The sequence below is a fragment of the Colletotrichum jinshuiense genome, chromosome 3 (genome assembly GCF_051148585.1).
Source record: "Colletotrichum jinshuiense chromosome 3, complete sequence".
Lineage (NCBI taxonomy): Eukaryota > Fungi > Ascomycota > Sordariomycetes > Glomerellales > Glomerellaceae > Colletotrichum > Colletotrichum jinshuiense.
In genome coordinates this window covers 4,654,872-4,667,512 of record NC_139310.1, presented here as the reverse complement: position 1 = coordinate 4,667,512, position 12,641 = coordinate 4,654,872, and the positions used below count along the sequence as shown (strand labels likewise).

General features: G+C 55.6%; 1 protein-coding gene across 1 annotated transcript; it reads right to left on the bottom strand.

The window, feature by feature from the left end:
* Positions 1–1,311: 1,311 nt before the first annotated feature.
* Positions 1,312–5,498, bottom strand: EsH8_III_001220 (uncharacterized protein; the record flags this gene model as incomplete). The annotated part of the gene is made up of 5 exons (XM_083262945.1): positions 1,312–3,222; positions 3,277–4,043; positions 4,094–4,312; positions 4,363–4,434; positions 4,499–5,498. The coding sequence occupies 5 exons, from the start codon at positions 5,496–5,498 to the stop codon at positions 1,312–1,314; spliced, it is 3,969 nt and encodes a 1,322-aa protein (XP_083123432.1).
* Positions 5,499–12,641: the final 7,143 nt, after the last annotated feature.

Genomic DNA, 12,641 nt, shown 5'->3' with positions numbered 1-12,641 from the left:
AAGATTACGAGACGTTTGGGGGCCAAGTGGGAAATTGGGGTTCTGGCAAGCAAGGGCCTCCATTGGAGACCGACAGCTCGAATAAGGCTGAATGCGGGGTCGGGAAAAGGCGATGATGACGTAATCTTGGCGACTTTTGGGTGATCCTGGAGGAGACCCTTGGAGTCAGTCCATCAACTTCGCGGCGCCAATGCCAGTGACTGCAAGACGGCGTCCATTAATGATATTACAGTCATTATTCGCAGATGACGACTGGAGGCGAGTCCAAGTCCAGGGGACTCCTCGCATTTAACCATGTCTTCTCACAGCAGCTTGCCCTACAGAGATGGGGTTTCGTTTCCTTTTCAAATCATATCTTTTTAACGCTTCCCGTCTATTTGCTTACACTGACAATAGTCGTTGATGTCTTTTCCGCCTCCTATAATGCGGTCATGTCGGCTTCTTCTTCTTCTTCTTCTTCTGCTCTCTCTTCAGAGACAGATGCGTAGCCCTTCTCTCCACCGGGGTATTTCGTGACAGTTTTCAGCCATCTTAAATACAGCCTTTCAGCTATCATCATCCACACACTGTCTCTCTCCTTCACCTCCATGTACTTTCTCTCCCCATGGTATGATTCTGTTAACAAAAGGAAACTTGATGACGCATGCCCGAACCGTAACCCATACCGAAGACCGTTGCCGCAGATGCAATGAGACAAATAATAGACCCTGCCGCCCGATGTACGCAACACACCCCCTCCTGCGACCTTTGTCGACGGGAAAAAAAAACAAGATGACTGATCCATGGGAATGGCCTCTCCGACTTTTAATGCTCGAGCCAACACCTCCAAGCCAAACTCTCCCGTCCGTAATTCGTCGATATGCCATTGCTCGCTGAACCTCGTACGCTTTTGCTGGTCCCATTTTCTGACCGTCTTTGATTGTCGTAGCCGCTATTGGGCAACACAATTCGCTGACAACCGAGGCTGCGGAAGGTGCTTTTCACAGCACCAACTCCGCTCTCGGGACTCGTTCATCGCCGCCAGCCGTGCCCGAATCTCTTCCCTCGAGGAGTCAACCCCAAAGCCAGGGAACGCATTGTGACCCCATTGCCCACAATCGCCCGCCACGAATTTTTTTTCTTTCCTTTTTGACTCTCAATCCAGAATGCGAGTGTCCAAATATCGTCCATGACCAAAGTCGGCGGTTGGATGTCGGCAGCTTGTGTAACTGTCATCGCTCGTCTCTCTGCCATATCCAACAAAGCATTACTAGCTTTTCTGTCATGCCGCTACGCATCCGCGGCGATAGGTTGTCGGCTCATTCCGTCTCCTTAGCCGCCTTTTCGATCCGCCTCGTGTTTGGGCGGCTGCTCGCTTTGGAAGATCCCGTTGCCCTGTGTCTTGGTGTCCACGCCCTTCTTGCGTCCCTTGGTAGCCTTTTGCCACGTACCTTCGGAGCCGTGGCTTTCGCTCTTGACGCCCCTGGTATGGCCATTCTCGCGGATACCGTTTACTCTGGGGGATTGAACTTGGGTCTGGCCTGAGCCTTGCGACTGATGTTGCGCGGCTGCTTGAGCTGGGCGCTGTGTGGCTGCCGGTTGTCGCTTCGGTGATTGACCTGATGACTGGACTTGCTTGTTCTCCTTCGCGGCCAAACCTTTGTTTTCGCTCCCTTTCTGCCCTGGAACTATAGACTCGGTCCGGACCTTCTGCGTCGAATTCTGTGCATTGGACGGTTGCTGGTCAGCCTTCAGCGGGTATTCACCCTTCCTCACAACAGTCGGCGAAGGAGACCTGGTCTCGTTGATTGGCGAGAGGTGTTGAGCATCAATGCTTAACTGATGTCCATTCATCCTGTTGTCTCGGGTTGCAAGATCGAGTGGTGCTATTACTCCGCTTTGCTGCCTGGACATGGCCCTCTGGCGAAGAGACATGTGGGTGCCGTTGGCGGCGTCTGGCTGCATCTGTCCTTGTTGCGGGGACCATGCATACTGGTTCATCGACATGAGAGCGATTCTGTCACGGAACGAGGGGTCGTCGACGGGCCGGGGCGCCGAGACAGGGGACGTAGAGGCAGCCACGTTTGTGCCAGACGATGGAGTGGTGGTGCCGTTTACAATCACTGGAGTCCGCTCGGAGACCGGAGTCTGGGCCGGTTCAGGCTTGGGGACTGACTGGCCATCTCCCCCCTGGTCCGCGGCATAACAGCTAATCCCGAGCCCTTGAATCTGCGATGAACTTTCTTGAGGCAACCTGGTCGAATCATCGGCAATGTTTGCATCTGCAGGCACTCCTGCGGGTGCGTGGCGTTGCGACGGGGTCGAACTTGTTCGCAAGGACGAACCAGTACCGTTTACCACTAGTGGCCGCGATGCTCCCCGTTGTCCATTGGCATTAGCCGGAGCTGCTGCTTGAGCCGGCGCAGCTTGGTTGCCAGTGGAGAAGGCGCGGGTGTGGCCCAAAGGTGACGGGGAGCGCGAGGTTCTTCGCATCCTACGGTCGAGAATGGTCTGTGGGACCTCGGTGGACAACCTCCGGCGTCCTTGACTGGGCTGGGCCAAGTCTCCGAGGGCAAGGGCGTTGGGAGTCACTTGCGGGCGGGCCGGGCTGGATGTATCTGAGACATAGTAGCCCAGGTAGGAGGCCCCCTCGTCAGAAGCTGGCGAGTTGCTCGCTGGACGCTGGGGGGGCTCATCGTAATCGGCATCATCTGGGGTAAAATTTGGAATCGGAACTCCATTCACTTGTCGTGCAGGGTTCGAGCTGCCGTTCATCGGCGTGCTGGTGCCAGAATAGCCTTGGTTCTGTTGTCCCGTCGGACCAGACCGTGAAGCGGGTTGTGACTGCGACCTCAGCGAGCTGCCGGAAGTCGATGCGCCCGACTCTGCCGCCGCAGATGACCTCTGAAGCCCTCTCCGATACTCTGGCGCCGTAGCAGTGGTGGTGGTGGTGGTGGTGGCGGTACTAGCCGTTGTCGTGGCCGTCGTGGCCGGCGACGAGGGATAGGCAAACCCGGATTGGCTGTAGAAGGCGGCAGTGGGCACAGGAACCCCGTACATGTTGTACCAATCTTGAGGGCCAGCAATGGGGGCGCTGAGCGGCGGGTTGTCGAACGAGTTGGTCCTAGGTCGTTCCGAGCCCTGCTGCGAGGTCGAGGAGGAACCCTGCATTCTCTGCGCGGCGTGCATTTGAGCAGCCATCTGCACTTGGACCTGCTGATAAACCTGGGATTGACTGTAGAGCTGGAGGCGAATGTTATTTTCTTGCTGTAATTGGGCGGCCATGGCTGCACTCACTAGCGCGGGATACTGGAGCTGCGGATGGGATTGGGCCTGTTGCGTGTACCACGCAAGCTCCTGCGGAGTCATGGCTACGGAAGGCATGTACATTGTGTTAGTATCGTAGGCCACACTCGAAGACGCTCTTCGATTCGAGTTCGTATTTCGGTGGAAGTTGTTTGAGTGGCGTCCGCCTCGGTAGTTCCCACGGCCTCCTCTGCCAGAGTGCTGCTGGGAGGAACTGCGAATCATGACGGGCCTTGCTTGTGTCGGCGGTCGTTGAAAAGTGGGCGGTTCTTCCTTCGGGTAGACGTACTGCTCACAGCATTCGTCCAACTTCCCTTCCGAGATCAGGTCAAACGCTCGCCGCAACTCCAGATGAAGCCCGCGGAACGAATACTCGTCTGCCGTGTTGCCCAGGTTGCGAATGGTGTTGAACGGCTCCTCCACACACAAGTGGTTGTTTATGCCAATATGCCATCCTTTCTCCTGCTTCGACACCTTTCTCCCAAGACGAATCGAGATGCATTGCTTGTCGTAGTCGAACTCGTGTGCATAAAACCTGAAGAACTGGAAGAGGAGCTCGCCTAGAGATGCCTTGTTTTTGTCGCCGAACCCACGCAGCTGGTCCAAGTCGTCGGCAAACGCGCTCTCTGGCCCGCCTCTCTTAGGGAGCCTTTGATGCTGTCGTTGGTGGAGCGAGGGAAGGACCGGCGGGTCGCGAAGTTGCAGGAATCCGATGATCAAGCAGATCCAGGTGTAGGAACTGAGGGTGCCACCAAAGGCTGGTTCGGTTAGCAAAGGTTGCCACGTAAAAGCAGGCGATAGGCCATACCGGCATCGTTCATGATCCTCCTCCGCGTCCAGTACTTAAGGATCATGGCCAATGGCCTCACCCGCGGATCAATTTCCACATATGTTCGGACCATCCTCGTGTTCTCCAACGCCAAGGTATTGTTGACGTTCATGTCGCAAGCGAGGCCGAGTTCGGGATCCCAAATCTTAACGATGGGGACTTTCGCGGCGGAGATGCAGACAACCTTCTTCATACCCTCTGTATTGTTCATTAGCGAATATTGGGAAACCAGCGAGCGTCGAACCTACTTCGCGCCAACAGGCCTGCAATCATGCAGACACCCTCCAGATCCTTCCACGGCGTCGTTATACAAATGTCGACTGTCCAGGAAAGTCAGCACTCGATTCTGCAGCAGGTTTTGAATGGTATCATATGTCCACGAACCGTCCGAGTCGTCCGAGCAGAGCAGGTTGCCCGAAGAGCCAAAGAGATGCACGCGGATGTCATTGCCGGGCCACTCCTCGTTGAATATCTTTTCCAGCTTGACAACAAGCTTTTGGCGGTTCTGCTCGACCTGTTCGGTCGGCACTAACCGATCGTACAGTTCGCGCATGTCTGTGGTCAACTTTCTCTCCTCATCTTCCGACAGCTTGCTCTTGATCTTGTCAATATTAGACCTCTCCAGCTTGTCGCTCCCCAAGCTGTAGGGCATTCTCCTTCTCGAGTTCACCTGTGACGTCTCATACTGGCATCCGCCCATGAGCCGCGGGGGGAGAGGCCGGAGGGAGGGAAGGTTGCTGTTCGTCTCGGAGTAGGCCGAGCGAGGAGAATGGTTATTTGTGGCGGTTGGCGAAGGCTCTCGCGACTCGAAAGAGAAGTTTCTAGCATGTTGCTGGGGAGTGGAGGGCATCGAGTTGGAATGGGACTGTCCATTGCCGGTGCGGGCCGCAGGGCGAGCAGGGAGAGGATGTGAAAGCTCCGGCTGCTGAGATGGCTGCTGCATCTTGGGCGGAGCGTCCTTGCCTGTTATGACAGCGCGATCGCCTTTGTCTTTGTTCTGCACGGCTCTATTCCCATGGCCTCCTTGGGTGCCCTTGGTCACGGGGTTGTCCTTGTTCGACACCTTGGAGGAGGATCTTGACCGAGGGGCCGCTTGGATCTGTGGGGTGGCCACCGTCGCCTGAGGAAGCGCTTGGGATTGTTGCAAGCCGCCTCCTCGTCCCGGAGAGACGAGGTTGGTGTAGTGCAGCAACTGCGCCTGGTAGACAGACGCTTGCTGGGGGAAGAGAAGGGGCCAGAAGTCTAGCTGGGCGGGGACGCGGGAGGAGGCGTCGGCGAAGTAGGAGCTGAGAGCCGAGTTCGACGATGCTATCGTGGGAGTCTGGATCCAGGGAGTCGGTGGATAAGTATGCTTGGATTCTGCGGTGGTCGCCCGACTTTCCATGGAGCGAGTCCTGGCTCAGACTCCGTGACGACGGCGAGCGGCAAAGGGCAGGTGCGGGCGCAGGGCGGCGAGATCGAGCAGATCCAGGTGCAACCAAGTCGTCGCGAGAAGTGGAGCAGAGCAGGGCTGGTGTCGGGAGGGAATCGAGGACAGCGAAGGGGCAAAAGTGTGATCAGAACACGGTCGCGGGAGGTAGATACTGTTCCTAGTGTTCGAATCTCTCTCGCCCGAGTGTGCACCGGGTGGGTGGGCGAGGGGGTGAGCGGGTGAGGGAGTCGGGAATTGGGGGGGAGTCGTCGCTGACACGGGTAGAGTGCTGCTAGAGAGGTGCAAACGAGTCGAAAGAATTCATGAGAGTGCAGACGCGATGTGGTCGGGCTCAGGGAATTTTGTGGCAGAGAGCACTCTCCTCGCGTTGCGGCGCTGTGCTCTGGGGAGAGAGAGAATGTCGTCGACGGCAGGAGGCGAAAGAAAGGGTGTGGAGTTTAGATCGGGGACGTTGGCCCAAAAGCGACAGGACTGGACGGGGGGCCCTCGGGCGGTGGACCGTGAAATAACGATGGGGGGAAGGGTCTAAAGGGGGTGCACCGCGTTGCCGACACGGTTTCTGTGAGGAATTGTGATGCTGCTGTCTGTGATCTGCCCAGTTGACAAAGAGCAAAAATAAAATAAAAGAGGATAGAGAGAAGCCTGGGTTTCTCGGAAAAGTGAGAGAGAGAATTGAACGATGTCCCGGAAGAGAGGTGGAAGTGAAGGGGAGCGTTTCGTTTGGGGGGTGCAAGGAAGGTACCTCCCTTCAGGGAAGGCAAGGGTGGATGAAGTAGATTGAGTACTTTAGCGAAGAGTGCGGCGCTGGGTAAGAAAGGTACCTACCCAAGAGAGGCAGAGAGAGGTAGGGAAGGTAGGGAAGAAGGCAAGGTAGGGGGGGCAGGTCGCGCGTATGGATGGTTGGCCTACGGTGCTTGTGCTTGTGCCTGTCGAGGACGGACTCGTTCGCCGAGAGGTTGTCGCAGAGAGGCGCACACAGTGACTAGCGACTTGAAGCAGGCCAGGCCGGCAGGCGCAAGGAAATGCAACAGCGGCAGCGGCAGCGGCAGCAACAGCGGCCCCGAGTAAGCAAGCAGGGCCAGGTGGGCAGGTACCTTGCCAATTAGCAAAATGGTCGGTAATGTGAAGCGATGGAGGCCAGGCACGGTGCAGTACGACGTGACGCAGCGCAGTTGGCGGCACAATTGCATAGTAATTACTGTCCGAACTGGCTGCTGGTCTGGTGTGGTCCTGGTGCGGTTGAAGAGAGGGCATGTACGTACCTGTAATAAAGCAGGTACGTCGAACCCATGTACCCCGGCCAAGTACCTGCGTACCGTGCAATCGGAACTCGATGGGAAATACGGATGGATAGGAGAGAGCACCAATGGGGAAGGGCGTGGCAGGGCGGCAGCAACTGCAGCGATCTAGCGCAGCAATAGCCAACTCGGCGGACTGAGGTTCGGAGACCACACCGACCGTTGATTTTATTTTGATATCAGTAAGCCCAGCGAACAGCCTTGGGATGATGGCATAGCCGCGAGAAGAAGTTGGCTCGAGGAACCGGCAGGTGGAAAACGTGGCCGCGGTGCATGGCAATCCGTCTCCAACGTTGACCCGGTCAAGAAAGGGAAGCCAAGGGGAGGCAAGGCACTCACACCCTCACCGGAGTCCAGTTAAAGCCAAGGAACACACCAAACCGTGAGGCCGCAACGGGTATCTGGATCTAAGTGGTTTGTCGATTGAGTCTCTGATTCCCTCCTCCCAAATACAGTTTGCTTTCTCTCCCGCCGACACACACGCGCACACGCACACACACACACACAACACACATCTTGCCATGCCCCTCCTCCCGCTACAATCCAATGTACCGGTAGGCAAAGGCTGATGAGTCAGGTCGCGTCAGGGCAGTTCAGGTACCTTGAGGAGCTGACTGCATCAGCATGTCTTCTTTTACCCCTTCTCGGCGGTAGGCAATCTTGATAATATGGGAATTACATTACCGAGTAAGGAGGTACTTTGGCCACATCCCTCTGCAGCGAGGAAGCTACGGCCAACCCGTGTACCTCTCTATACCCACAGTGTATGCACGGAGCGCGCGGGCAAGAGCAGCAGCCAAAGTGGGGAGGCGACACGCCCTGGGCACATTTGGGGGAAAAGAAGAGGGGAGGGGTTATTTCTGAGTCCCCGTCCATGTCCCGTCGCGGTCCTGGCGGAGTCTGGCCGCTCGATTCTCATTCCCACCACGCCTTGTCATTGTCTGCCCGCGACCCTTTGCCCATGTGCCGGTACGTATCTTTACGAAGTAAACGACTTGCGAGAAATGTACCTACGCCGTGCTGTACAATGGGCTGCAGGGGTTAAGGGGCCAGACAGGCGCCACATTCCCCTCCGACCACTGGTTGTCACTTGTCTCCGGACGGCCCTTCCTCTGTTGGGATATGACGTCGAAGAGCCGGACGGCCTGTCTTGGATTTGGTGTATGCAGTGCTGAATTGCCCTCCCTAATCAGGTGGCAGGGCGTTTCCATCGCTTGTGTTTTTGGCAAGCCGAGGCAACAGCCTCTGAGGGAAACATGAAAAGAAAGTAGCCTTTATGCGTCCTCCGTGGCTCGGCAGGCTTATCCCGCAGTGGGGGAACTACTTTGCCCTGATGTATCGCCCCGATAGGGCCATGCTCTCTCTAGTAAGCATCAGTGCCCCACCTACATCACTTAAGCCCATATTCCAAGTGAGGCATTTGCCATGTGGGCCCTGTCTTCCTCATGCCCCCCGCCTCCCCGTGGAAGGAAGATGGAAGAATTGGGCCTGGGACCGGATGGAGCATGTGCAATGCATCTCGCCTCGCCTCACCATGCCATGCACGTACCGCGACCGCGACCGCGACCACGGACTTTGCTTGCTTGGACAAGACGGAGAATTGTGGTATTCGAATCCCCATGGCTGAAGACTGATGCCGAGAGTCCTCCTCGACGTCCACCGTTTCTCTCGGGGGTTGTTTTGTTATCTCATCATTTCCGTAGGGACCTTCCTTACCTGACCGCCTCGCCCTGTGCTGTGTGGCCTGTCACCTTTTTCCCTCTTATTTTATTTCCACACGGATGTTTCCATTTCCCATTGCTCCCGCATCCCCTGCCAACATCATCTATTTCCACCACCTTGAAATTAACAGGGTCCCGATACTGTGGCCACCTGAATGTCTTTCCAGAGCCCAGGAGACAGCGGGGACTGATCATACACACCCCGGCCACAAAAAGAAGAAGAAGAAAAAGGGAGACACAGCAATACGGCTAACTCGAGACTCGAGGGCCTGGGGGCCTGGGGGCCTGTCCGGCAAGCCATTTCGACGACCCCCGATGGCCCCAAAATGTCCAAAGCCGGGCCAACAACGGACGAGGTTCACCAACGCGCTTCCCAAAGCCTGGTCGTTTTTTCGCGTTACCGCTCTCCGCAGTCACCCCGTCTTTCTCGACCGCCTTCTTGTCCCCCGTCAAATTCGTCTTGGAGACTCGCTCTTCCCGGTCACCCCCTTCTCCGTACCTCTCGCCCATGGCCTGCAATCTGTACTGTACAATGCAGTATGAGGGAGGCTCACCCTATCCGATATCCCTTTGCCGACCCAGTCAGACGCCGCAACCCCCAGATGACCACGCCACAATCCCATCCATCTACTCCAGCACTTCTCGTCTTCATGTCCGTGTGTGGGGTCGGCCAACTATAGTAACCTTGCTATGCCGACGCCGCCGACGCCGCCGCAGCGGCAACAAAACAGCAGTGCTGTCAACACAGCACAGCACCGGTAACAGCACGCTGAGGCGTTGATAGCCTAAGATAGACACAGCCAGCTGGGAGGAGCCGGCTCCATTCTCGCATCCTCCAGTGACTTGGACTCGGAACTCTAGCCATATTCCCCCATGCAGCCGAGCCGTCAGTTGCTCGCTCGTTTCCGCTTCCCCTCTTCAGGGGTCTGGTACAGTGGTATAGGCGCCTCGCTCGGGGGTCGTCACCTCTTTCTCCCTTAGATTAGATTGCCAATCTATGAACAACGGATAGAGCTGCGAGACGTGCCACGCTGCATGCGCCCAGCTGCCCTGGCGATTCGACAGCTGACAGCATTGACCGGTGTTCCACCAAACCAAGACACTTACTTCACCTCAGCCCCGAAGCTACAAGCCCGCCAACCAGCAAAGTTACCAACAGCACTGCCGATAGCCGAAAGTATATCACGATGATTGCGAATTCGACCTGCCACCAACCCTAATTCTATCCATCCCAAGCAGTGGACCTCTTTGGAGAAGTCCTAATGTCTGCTGGAACTGGTCGGGACGGCCCTTTTTAGCCTTCCGGCTGGCTGGCTGGCTGGCAAGCCACCTTCATACGACCGCTCCCATGTGGTTCTAGGCTAGAGTAGGGCTGATGAGCTACAATATCTCCCGGGAACAGACAAGTAAGAATTGCAAAGTGTCTAGAAAACCAGCCGTGAAGCCACCAGGCTTGGCGGCTCGGCTGCTCGTCACTCTGTCTTCGTCCTGTCTTCCCACCTGAACTCAAGCATTACCCTCCTCCATCGCACAACAGAAACTTTCAGCCAATCTTTTGTTCAAATCTTAGGTCACGCTTGTTGCGTACGAGAGGGCACAGCCCGTGGCAGCCTACCTCACGCCAACCAGCATACAGTATTACCAAACCAAGGAAACAATCAGACTTCGTATACCATTGCCACTGCTGACTTGAGACGAATGAGGGGGCTAGTTGTATTGGTGCAACCGCAACCGCAACCAGTTGAGGATCTTTGGTCGCAACTTGGCGTCTGACGACATTGTTAGCGGATTCCCACATTCACATAAGACCAGCCACAGTCCTTCCTGCTTCGTCGGGTACTCCCTGCACTAACATACGACGACGATGCTAGTATGCTGAGGCTCGAAGCTGGCACTCCCGTTTTCAACAAGGATTCGAGACAACACTTATCTGTCGCTCGAGGTGCCTAATTCAGCAAACTAGGCTCGGATGGTTGGTCACATAGCCAGGCGAACCAGATGTCGCAATGCTAGACTCGCGGAAGAACCCTTGCGGCTGACTTGCGCATAATTGTTGCTGCGCATCCCACAAGGGTGTCTAGCTGTATGCCATCGCCGACGTCATGGCTTTGACTCAGACGGCCTCCAGCGCACATTTGATGCAGTCTCTCAAGCTTTACATCGGTCACCAATTGAGACCAAACAGGCTTAACGTGCGCTCGTCACTGATCGCGAGCTTCAAGAAGAAGGCTTGGTGATTCAGAACACCCCCACATCGCGGGTGTCTCCTCCTTTTTCGGGTCTTTGGTATCCTCTTCTCAAGTGCAGCCAAGCCAGTCTTGTGTGATGAATAAAGAAGGTGCGCTTACAGCAACTCGCCCCAGGATGCAATGCAACCCTCCATTATTCTCCCATAGCTGAGTCCGGGAGACGCACGGGTTCTGACAGCGAACCATAAACTGGACCTGGCCTGATCCGTTATGCGCCTCAAGCTGGCGCGGCGCGAACGACCCGTGTGTCCAACTACTACGCATTAGTTCCGTATTCTGCTCGTTCCTCAGAGCAGCGGCGGCGGCGGGGGTGCCGTGTCAGACTCCGCCTTTCAGGTCTGGATACCTTTTTTCTCTCATGGGCACTAACAAGAGTCAAATCCACTGCGCTGTCGTTCAGCTCCCGAGCGAGGGCAGTTGGTCAAACAGCAGGAACGGCCACGTTTCTAGAGGCGTATCTGACATGATGCGCGAAGACTGCCCCATCTGGCCTGGACTATTCGGAAGGGACCTTAACAGTCTAGGCCTCAACGCCACCCGTACCGCTATGCCGCTCGTCATTGAGTTTGTCGACTGAGACCTCCTTCTCCCCAACCGCCGTACCAAATAGATCCGCAATCAAATATACGGCGGGAGATGATCCGTGAACGCTTCCCGCTCTCCACATTCCCGGCCCCAGTCTCCCTAGATTCTAGGGGCGCGTGAAGTCGACATCTGTTCCACCAATCTGCTGCTAGAACATATATTGGAAGAGTAAAGCCTCCTTTTTAGTCGAGGCCAGTTTCAAATGCTCCGATTCATCCAAACAATCACGCCCCCGGATCTTGGCACGTTTCTCGGCATCGGCTCGCCGGCGATCCAATACCGAATCATTCACTCGAAATGAAGCGACCAACGACTTGCACAACGGAGCTGGCGAGCGAATGCTGCTTTGGTCGCGATCAAATTCGCAAAGCGGTCCGATGTGGTGAAGGCAGATAGAGACGGCCACTTTTCTACATGTCTGTTCCTTGTTGTACAACTGGACCGTTACGGCAGGGCAGGACAATGTCATGTTTCAATTTCCGGTCTCTCTCTGTGTGTGCGTCTCCCTCTCTCTGGCTCATACTCCCTCGACCCGCCAAAAGCTACCAATGTCATTGAAGCAAAATTCTATGACATCGTCGATGACGAGGGAGACCTTGTGCCATCTCCAGACAAGCATTTGCCCGCATTCCGCCTTGATCGTCAGCGCACAGGCTGGCCACCTGCGGCGCCATTGCCTTGTGAAATGGCCAAGCGCTGTTGGGAGTCTGGACGGCGCGTTCATCATTTGGAGTCGTGCCTCGATAAACATTCATGCGTTTCGACAGGTAGTGGCCGTCCGAAGAATGTGACGGTACGTTCCAGTGCGCGCTCAAATATGCTTGAAGCCCATAGTTCGGTTCTCGGTGAACATAGATTTCACATAAATTGCCATCTTTTTTATTTTAAGGGGGTTTCCCCTCCAGTTTTCCCGTTGACGGAATAATTGTCTCGGCGCAGAAGCTGTCCAACAGCAACTAGGATTGGTAAGAATGAGACGAAAATGAAGAGTGAAATAGCAATAATAATAACCCACCCCACCCTTCCCAAGGTGTTTCTCGAGGGGCAGAACATGCCGAGGCTATCCGATCTGAAAGTGCTTCATCGCCTTGTTTAAGACAGGCTCCCGCATCTTTAATTACAAGCGAAACGGAAGTCTGTTCTTTTTTTTTTTTTTGGTTTCTCCTGTTATTCTCCAGGGTTTTCTACGCAGGCCAAGAGGCACAGAGCGCGGAACCGGCATCCTGGAATTGCGGTAAACAT